The following is a 9,995-nucleotide window of genomic DNA, read 5'->3' as shown; positions in this document are numbered from 1 at the left end:
CCCGAACAGGTATTTCTCCGCGTTACTTTCTGAGACATTGGATCAGATGGGTTGTTCTTGGGCTGAAGTACCTCTGGGGCGCTGTGAACGAAGGGAACCACGCGGCGGTTCAACAGTCTCCAACCGCGTTTTGTGTCACCCACCGCCACCCTCTGGGCTAGTGTTATATTGATTATTCAGGGTGTTTCCCTACACCCCCGCGGTTCCCGCCCGCCATTCCCGGCCCCCTTCCCGACGCCGTTCCCGGCGGAAGCCGCGCGCGCGGCCCCGGGCGACGCGGACGTGGCGTCTCCTCACAGGCTGCCGCGCTTGACAGACAGCGCCGCTGTCCAATGGAAGCTCAGGGACGGACCCCTGGGGGAGAGCCCTACGTCGCGGGGGTGGTGCTTCTGTCATGGCCGCTGCCGCGGGTGCCGCGTCCCCGGCCGACAAGGAGAGGTACCGCGGGTCCGGGTGCGATGGGCCGGGCTGTTTGCGGGTGTTTCTTTGCTTATGTGTCATTCGGGGTGCAGAAAACGCGGGCGGAGCTAGGAGTGGTGGTGAAATTCTTGCGGAACAAGGGGTGGTGGTGGTTGGGATGGTGGTGGTACGTGTGTGGTTTGGGGAGTCGGTATCGGAACTGGAATTCCCGTGCTGGACCCACAAGAACTAGTCGGCTCATAAAGAGCAAATAGGGAGGGAAACATCACTGGAAAGAAAAAAAGAAGAAAATACCAGGAGTTGAGGTGATTTGGGCTGGTTTTAGAGGCAGCAAGGAGCGTTTCCTGAAAGGCAGCGACAGTCCTTGACGTTCTCCAGCTATGTGAACATCAAACGATTTACTCGCTTTTCCTTATGCTCTCATAGGTCCTTATCCAAATAAATGTAGGCGTTCTTCCACTTTTTGGTCTACCTAGCTGGCATTTTAATTTTCTAATAAGTGTAATTGAGGTTCTGTCAGTCTTATTCCCCGTATGTGCTTGTCAGGTTTAAATCCACTGCAAAATCTTGATCAAGTTCCTAAGCACAGTTTTTCGGTGGCTTTATAAATTTGCCCCAAATCTGGGTTGATCTATATATGAATAAACAAAACCAAAATAAAAATAACAACAACAAACCCAAAAACCAAAATAAAAATAAACAAAACAAACCCCCAAAACCAACGAAACAAAAAATCAAACTAAAACAAAAACAAACAAAAGAAAACAAACAAAAACCCAAACACCAAAAAGCAGAGAGAAAGGCAAAACTATTGCAGAAAAAAAATCTCCCGCTTCCTTCTATCAAGAACTGCGTTAACTATTAGTGTAGTAAAACCATTTCAGGAAACATTCTTTAATTCTTTTCAGGGAAAGATGTGTGTACCCTGCCAGGTTTCAGGGGTGTGAGAAATAGGTCAAAACATCTTGTTTCAGTCTCTTTTTATTTTTCTTGTAATAGGTAGTGCTACCCTTTGTACGCACAGTGCCCCAAAAAGTGGTGTCATGCAAGGAGCATCTCAGCCAAATGGTCCTGCAGTGCATGTGATAACTCCAAGTGGGATTTTACAACATTTTATGAATCATTCTAGGGAAAATAAATGGTTGTTCTTATGGGAACTGCTGTGTTGTAGCCATGAGATTTATTTTTTGGTTTTAGTAGGAAAGTATTGCATTAATAACAAAGAAGCTGATGTCATTTACTTAAACTGACTGTTTTCTCTTCCTTTTCTCTTCCTAGATTCATCTGCATTTATCCAGCATATTTGAATAACAAGAAGACAATAGCAGAAGGAAGGAGGATTCCTATAGACAAAGTAATTTTGTGGGTGGTAGGGAAAAGGTGTTTTATTTTGCTATGCAGTACTGTGTAGAGAGCTAGAAAATATATTTCTGATCTTTCCAATACCCCATGGCAAGTAGTTTGGTAACTGGAAATTACACTGTATTTGAAGATAGCCTGCTGCCAGCATGTGAGTATAGTAGAAGAGCACTGGGTTGAAGTGTCTGCTTTCATGTGAGCAGCACCTTGGGCAAACAGGTGAATGAGGAGCTTAATGCACTCAACTTCCCATACAAGTAGTTTGCCAAATTTGAAAGCAATGCAGAAAAGAATAGTTAGCTAATGATTGTTTTTCGGAGACTAACTATATATGTCTGTACTCTGTGTCCTGTCCTCTCTGTTGCTTTCAAAGTTAGAACTTGAAATGCGTGTAAACTTGGTAGTTATTGTTGCTTATAATCTGTCCAGAAATAGTTTTTCATCATTTCACTGCTTTATAATAATTTTAACAAGCAATGCTGGGAATATAAAGGGCTTTTCTCACTGCTTAGGGTTTTTCTGAGAATAGTTAAAACCAAAATCTTTCATGAGCGTGCAAGTTACCAATCAAAAATCTAGAAATTTTCTGTTCTTTCCTCCTTCAGTCCTTACTGTGAGTTTGCTGTTGCTGATTCACAGCTTTTGGTATCTTTGTATGTACAATAACTATTAATTAATTGAAGTTACTTTTCCTAAGCAATTCTTTTGCTTTCTTCTCTGTCTTAATTAATTCTGTTTCATCTGTTTTCTGTTTCCTGATGTCTTCTCTCTCTCTTTTTTTTTAATGTTTTGTTGACCACAGAAACACTGATAGATGACTTCTAGAGTAGATGTGTCAGTATTTGAAGAACCTTCTTCTCCATCTGCTTTTTCTAGTTACAGAGTATAGGGTGGGAAACTAATAACTACTGTTACGTAGGCAGATCATTGTTGAAAACTAATTAATTGTACCATATTGTTTCAACAGGCTGTTGAAAACCCCACATCTACAGAAATCCAAGATGTATGTGCAGCAGTTGGATTCAATGTGTTATTAGAGGTAATTTTCAAAAAGAATCCCCCCCCCACCAAAAGACCCCAAAACAAACAAACTTCGGATATGTATGTTCTTTCATTATATATTTTCTCATGGACAGGATAACTTGCAGTTGAGAAGTTTTGTTACTAGCTTTGCTTGCTTTGAATGATAACTGACCATAATCATGAAGTAAATGTTGGAAAACTGATGCAAGTTAGAAATATCTCAGATTTCTTAGATAATGTCACTTTTAAGCTTATGGAAAGATGAGTTCTGTTTTACTGTCCTTCTGAAAAGACTGTAATGGGTGCTTGAAAGTGTGTCAGAATAAAAACTAATTTTGGAAGCTGCAACTCTGCAAATTAAGGTTTTAAAAAGGTGTTTTTTTAATGAAAAGTGGTTACCTTTGCAATGACTGTGTTGTATAGGAATAGGATTCTGATGCTTGGAGTCTTCATAGCCCTTTGGAGTTACATTTTAGCCAGAGAATGTTAGTTTTTTATTGCAATACATGCAAATAGTTTGTTGTTCTTAGGCAATGAGTCTGGATTTGTAGAGAAGTAACTTCACAGATTGTTTCTTGAAGTAATTATTAATTTAAAACAGCGTTGAATTTTCTAAGAAGAATTGAGCTCCTCACCTGGGAGTGTTACTGGTGTCCAAAACCCAGTAAAACCACTTTGCTTTTCGGAAGCAGTTGAACAGTGCACTGTGAAACAACCAATACCACTGAGAGACCTGTGATGTTTCATCAAGAATGAAGGCTATGACTCTGAAACAGTTCCATTTTCCACTGTTCATTATAATGAGTTTGTCCTTTTGCATGACAGAAAAATAAGATGTATCCTAGAGAGTGGAACAGAGACATGCAGTACAGAGGTAGAGTACGAATCCAGCTCAAACAAGATGATGGCAACCCATGTTTACCTCAGTTTCCAACACGTGAGTATAGAGTACCTGGGTTTAGGCACTTCTTCAGTTAATAAACCAGGAAGACTTTGTTTATTTTATGTTATCAGTTTCTTTAATTAGTTTTAACTATTATAAATAGTTATTTATAATTAAATACATATAATATTTAATTATAAATAACTCTACATTAAATCTCTTTGCCTGTGTAAGTCAACTAAATCAAGTTGTACTGTGGGTACTGAGGAGAGTTTGTAAAATGTTGTTGCCCTTAATCCTGCAGTTTCTGCCTCAGTGTCATAGCAGGGGACTATGGGGAATGTTGTGTGATTGCTATGTGGAACAAAGCATCTATTCAGTTTTGGCTTACTGTTTTGTTAACATTTAAAACAGAGTATTTGGTGTTTAAATGGCTAAATTCCACCTTTTTTCTTAGGTTGCACAACCAGCTAGGCATCGGTGTGGATGCCAAATTGATAAAATACATACTGAGTTCGCTTGAGATTAATAAATTAATAATGAAGCAGCTGCCCTTAACTAATTATTAGAAATAGTTCACCTTGAATGACAAATAATACAGTATTTTGCATTTTTCCTGACAATGAATCCATGTGTGAAAGGGAAGCAGTACGTGTCTTAAGGAAAGAGCAAGACTACTATGGAATCTAGAGTAGCATAAGAGTGCTGGTAGTCTGAAGGAGATGATTTAAAAACCATATTCCTTCTGGAAGGCAGCAGTGCCTTTCTAAAAGTGCTTGTAGCTTTTGCCTGATCATTCTGTCCCAAATATTCTAGGCCAGTAAGAGGTGAGTGAAAGAGTAGCAGGAAGGTTGTAGATACATCGAAGATTGTCAGGTTATGTGCCTGTTCCAGTCTGTTGGGATATTTCTCAGTTCTGCACTTTCTTTTCCCCCTCCAATAGTTTTTCACAAGCTGCAGGCTTCTAAGTTTGAAAATGCTGCATTAACGTGTGAGGCATACATTGATCTCTCTGTGTATTTTTAGGTAAGTCAGTGATGCTGTATGCTGCAGAAACCATTCCCAAACTGAAAACAAGAACTCAGAAGATGGGAGGTAGTGATCAAAGCCTTCAGCAAGGAGAGGGAGGCAAGAAAGGTAAAGGGAAGAAAAAGAAGTGAGCTCACACCTGGAATCACTGTAACATTGCATAGTTGTACCTACAACAAATGCAGATGGACATGTTGCTGCAGCTTTGAAGTGAGAGATACAAGCAAGAAATAAAGAGGGGAAGTTGAATAGAACTGCCTGCTTTATCAGAACTGGAATGCATTTAGCTGCCTTGCATCTGTGTAACAATAAATCTGTTTTCACACACAACCTGCAAGTCCAGAGCTAAGCACCCACTTTTAAAAGTGGAAGAACATAATCAGGTGGGGTGGGTAGGAGAATTACTCCTTCCAGAAGAAATATGCAGCTTTTGACAAATAAATATTATTATGCAGACCAGAAAGCTGAAAACTGGTTGCCATAGTAAACCATGTATTTATGCTAGTGAAGCAGTTGTCTTAATTCTGTAGTATTCTGTATTAGGAAGAAATTCTCCACTATGAGCATAGTGAGGCACAGGTTGCCCATACACCTTGTGCATGCCCCATCCCTGGAAGTGTTCAAGGCCAGGCTGGATGAGGTTTAACCCCAGCTGGCAACTAAGTACCAAGCAGCCCCTCCCTCACTCCCTACCCCGAATTGGACAGAGGGGAGGATAATCATGAAATAAAAAATTTATGGGTGTAGGTAAGAACAGTTTAATAATTTAAACAAAGCAAAATATAATTATACTTATTATAGTAATTAAAATATAATAAATTAATAAAAATTATTATTAATACAATTTTTAAAGGGTGGAGGAAAAATCAGAAAAGCAAGTGATGCACAATGCAGTCAGTCACCACCTGCTGACCGATGCCCAGCCCATCCCCCAAGAGTAATTAGTCCCTCCTGGCCAATTACCTTCTGTGGTATGGATGATCTTTGACCAGTTTGGGTCACCTGTCCTGGTTTCTTGCCACACCTCCTCACTGGCAGAGCATGAGGCACTGAAAAGTCCTTGACTTAAGGGAAGCACTGCTCAGGAACAAACAGTGTGTTACCAGTATTATCCTCTCACTGAATCCAAAAGACAGCACTGTACGAGCTGCAGGGGAGAAAATTCAGTGTGTCACAGCTGAAACCAGGACAGTAGGCACACCTTATTCCATATAATTTATGTCATGCCAGGTCCCACATTTCCCAATGTCCCATCACTTACCTCCCTTTGGATTTATATACACAAACAGATAATATTCCCATAGTCTATGGACAATCCCTGCAAAAGTCCATCGATTTCATTTAGTGTGTGACCTTGGACTCCATCTGTCAGAACAGTGTTTCAGGCAGGAAAGGTAGTGTGTGGTGGTGGAACTCAGTCACAGTCCATTCTCCATCAGTGTGGTAATGGGAAATGGTGACGACCAAAAGGCGAGTCAGGTTCAGATCCCCAAATTCAACCTGTCACAGACGGGCACTGTGAGGTGCCCCGTGTGGTGATGGGCATGTAGCCACCATAGAAGGGGTAATTCATGGTGTTACACAGTAATTAACATCACACAGTGTAATTCATGGCTTTGAGACACACACTGGACTTTTCCATCCTCTTGGATAATCCACCAAGGGCACCAAGTTTAGGTTGGGCAGGGCCAGCCTGACTGGCAGATCAGACCTCTGAGTGTTGAATAACCAGATGGCCTTTGCTAAATGGGCATCCCAATGTGTGAAGGGCCACCATTCATTGCTCTCAGTGTGGTCTCTAACCATCCGCTGCATCCTTTGACCTTTCCAGAGCCTGGTGTATGATAGCGAATGTGATATTTCCACTCACTGCCATGCTCTTTGGCCCAAGTGTGTGGGGTTGTTTTGGAAATGAGCCCCATTGTCTGACTTGATTCTTTCTGGGGTGTTGTGTCTCCATAAGGCTTATGTACCAAGGCCCAGGATGATGTCCTGGGCAGTGTCCTGGAGCACAGAGGCTGTTTCCAGCCACTGTTTCCAGTGGTTGCTCCCACCACTGTGAGCACATGGCACTTGCCTTGGTGGATTTGGGGGAGTGTGACATGATCACACTGCCCAGCCTCCCCATATTTACATTTCAGTCATCAGCCACCATACCAGAGAGGCTTTAACCACTTGGCTTAATCACACCAATGTGTTTCACATCCATGGATAACCTGTGCAATAGTGTCCAAGGTGAAGTACACTCCTCCTAAGCCCACCCAAATATTTCATAGATGTAAGAGTAGCATATTGTCATGGTTTGAGATAGGCCCAAAATCCTAATTCCCTAGTCTAAGCCCCCTCCCACATCTCAACCTAATGTGAGATGGGTTTTTTCAGACAAAACACACCAGACTCAAAGTGGGGGAAAGGGAATATATTACAATGACTGTACAAATAAATATTATAACACATTATACACACGATCACAACTATCTCTACCATGACATAAAGTATTTACAATGGATCAGATCTCTTCTCCCCTCCAAATAAAAGTCCAGGAGAGAAAGAAGGACAGATCCCTTCCAGTCTCTCAGGGCAGCAGCTTCTTCAGAGTAGCAGTCTATCTCTCTCTCTCATGCATGCAGCTGTTGCTGGATCTCTGCCAGCACTCACGAGGGAGGTATCCAAGCTCCCTCGGCCCCTTGACGCAGGCAAAGGGGTCTTCCGTGGGCTACGTCACCCCAGACAAGGTCGTTCCACCACGGTCATATCACAAAGACGCAGGGGGTCTTTGTGACGGTCTGGTATCTCCAGGAAATTCAAGCTCCTTGCAGGGCCTCTGTGCCCTGTCTCAGGCTGCGAGCTTCTTTGTAGCTTGCAGCAAGGGAGGGCCCCCAAGGCCAACCTCCCACACTGTCCTGGCTCAGCTCTCAGGACAACTGAGCTTCTCAGCTCCTCTCTCTCTCTCTGGTGCTGCATGTCCAAAACTGCTCTCCAAAATAGGAGTCCATGTCCCTCCTTTCCAAGAGGGGTCTCAAGGGAGTTTTGGGGGGTCTGGTATCAGTTCTTACCCCCGAGAACTCTGTAGCTCTGCTGCTAGCTTCTGCTGCTTCTCCGGTTCAGTTCTTATCTGTCCTGGCTCTCTGCCACCGTTTCTCTGGTCAGTGCCGGCTGCTGCTCTGCGCCCATGGAGAAAACATCTCCCGGCATACTACAGTCTAACACTGTTCCAAGTCTCTGCAGTCCCCCCAGCCAGGGGCTGGGAGGCCCCAGAGGCCGCAGGGGCTCAGAACCCCTTCCTCGTGGCTCTACAACATGGCTACTTCTTCTAACAACCAAAAAACTACAACTCTTCTTTTCCGGTCTGGTTGTGGTATTTTTACATTTCTTGCAGGAGCGCCCATTGGACAGAACTTCAAAACTTCCAGGGGTTTCCACCCCTTGGGGGTTACCACTTTTCTTAGCCTCTGGGGGAAAACAAAATCCAAACCACTACAACACATGTTCTTTAGGGAGTTAAAAACAAGCAGGGCAAGATAGTAAGTCAAGTTATTCTGCAGGTCTGCCTTCTTCTTCAGCACCCTTCTCTCAGTTTCACCCTTCAGTTCCTGCCCTTGGAACAGGGCAGATTCTTACTGGACATTCTGGGACTGAAAGTGCAGACAAGGCTTCTGTAAAAACGCAGAAATACTGCAACTTTTGGGCTCAATGGTATGACTTAAATGAAAAAAAAATTGAGAGAAAAACTGGGTGATAATGGACACCTTTTTATTTCACCTGCCTAGCTTTTGACAGTTTTCTGTGAGCATTGCTTGTGCTGCATCATTACTAAAAAGGCACAGTGGCCCGTGGTTTCCTGTAGGTGGCAATATTAACAAAGGCATGCATCAATCAGTGGGATTTACTCTCCATCAAGACAGGAGGAATATGGATTTTGAACTAGCGTCCCTTCAGAAGATACTAGTCTAGTTATTTAAAAGTATACACTTGTTATTTCCCTACACAGTTTTCTGGATACCTAGACAAAGATTAAACACTTGAAATGGACATGTGAGCTCAGAATCCTTATAACATTCCAAGTAGGAACTGAGTAGCCTGCACTGGAGTGCTATTTCCTGTGAAACAGAATCTGTGTCTCTTTCTGTATCAAGGGTTGGGGTTTCTTTTAGGTGCAGTTTTTTGTTTGTTTTTCAGATGTGTCTGATTGAAATCTTTAAAGAATTCTCCTGCAAAGACGCAGTAACGCAAAATATAATGTTTTGTGGAATTCCATAGCCTCAGCAAAGGCATCAACTACATGCCATTCCAAACTGTGCTGAATTCAAAGATGTTCATCTTCAATTATGTTTCCTTGACCAGATCATGAGTTCATGTGGTCATCTGAGGATTTTTTGCTCCAGAATCCCTTACGAGTTTATGTACCAGTAGGAAACCTAATTTGCAAAAAGTTGCACAACCAAGGACTTCCTTAGTGGTCCTGCATTGTCATTCCTCAAGTACTGTTTCATTCCATCACGCTGAAATGTACAAATTCTCTAGAAGACAAAACTGATGTTCATGATATTTGCAAGATACGCAGTTTACAGAAAATACTGACCTACAAAGATTTGTGATTTTGGTTTTTTGCAAAAAATTCTTCCTCCTTTTCATAAGAGAAACTGGTTGAATTTAAAATGGGGTTGGGAGGTGACTAGAGGAATTAGTTATAATAATTTTAGTTGATTCTCAAATTATGTAAGGAGTTGATAAGACTGGAAAATTAGAAAAAGTTGTGAGGGTTTGACCTGACAAATATTAGACTACTTACAAGAATGCTTTGTTAACTATCCTGCTTTGGTTTGAAGAATTTTCATTTTATTATCACTTGTGGTGATGTTATCATTGTGGGGGTCTTTTATGTCTTTCTGACCTTATTTTTCTTTCTGCTGAGCTTGGAAAAGCAGAAGAAATGTCCTGCTTACCGTGGTAACAGAAAGAACTCTAACAACACCACTGCCCATCACCACAAATAGTGGTGCAGCATTGTTTGTTTAGGTCATTTATGGAACACTAAGAAACCAGTGTGTGAGGAAAAAATGTCAAAATCCAGGTATTTTGCAACTTTTTCCTCTCTATATTTCTAAAGAACACTAAACTTTGACAATTCCTCAGGTAGGCCAGGCTACGAAGCCTAGAAAGAGGCAGCTGCACAGACAGATGCTTGTGGTGCTCACTATTGGGAAGAGATCTGCATTCCAAACTCTTTTAATAAGGCCTGATGTTCAAAAACTGCTGCCTAAGGTTGCCATGAAGCAGA

At 42.1% G+C, this 9,995-nt stretch overlaps 1 protein-coding gene across 4 annotated transcripts; it reads left to right on the top strand.

Annotated features, from left to right (window-relative positions):
* The first annotated feature begins 316 nt into the window (after nt 1-316).
* On the top strand, nt 317-5,051 carry SRP19 (signal recognition particle 19). Of its 4 annotated transcripts, none has more exons than XM_032674758.1 (5): nt 317-438; nt 1,699-1,789; nt 2,747-2,818; nt 3,628-3,739; nt 4,712-5,051. In XM_032674758.1, the coding sequence occupies exons 1-5, from the start codon at nt 395-397 to the stop codon at nt 4,843-4,845; spliced, it is 453 nt and encodes a 150-aa protein (XP_032530649.1). In that variant the 5' UTR covers nt 317-394; the 3' UTR covers nt 4,846-5,051. The 4 variants fall into 4 exon arrangements, with proteins under 4 accessions (XP_032530649.1, XP_032530650.1, XP_032530648.1 ...); XM_032674759.1 differs by having other exon boundaries at nt 318-438; nt 1,699-1,774; nt 4,712-5,044; XM_032674757.1 differs by having other exon boundaries at nt 366-453; nt 1,699-1,774.
* Nucleotides 5,052-9,995: the final 4,944 nt, after the last annotated feature.

This window comes from Chiroxiphia lanceolata, chromosome Z, assembly GCF_009829145.1.
Source record: "Chiroxiphia lanceolata isolate bChiLan1 chromosome Z, bChiLan1.pri, whole genome shotgun sequence".
NCBI lineage: Eukaryota > Metazoa > Chordata > Aves > Passeriformes > Pipridae > Chiroxiphia > Chiroxiphia lanceolata.
The sequence above is the reverse complement of the archived record's forward strand: the minus strand, read 5'-3'. Positions and strand labels throughout refer to the sequence as shown.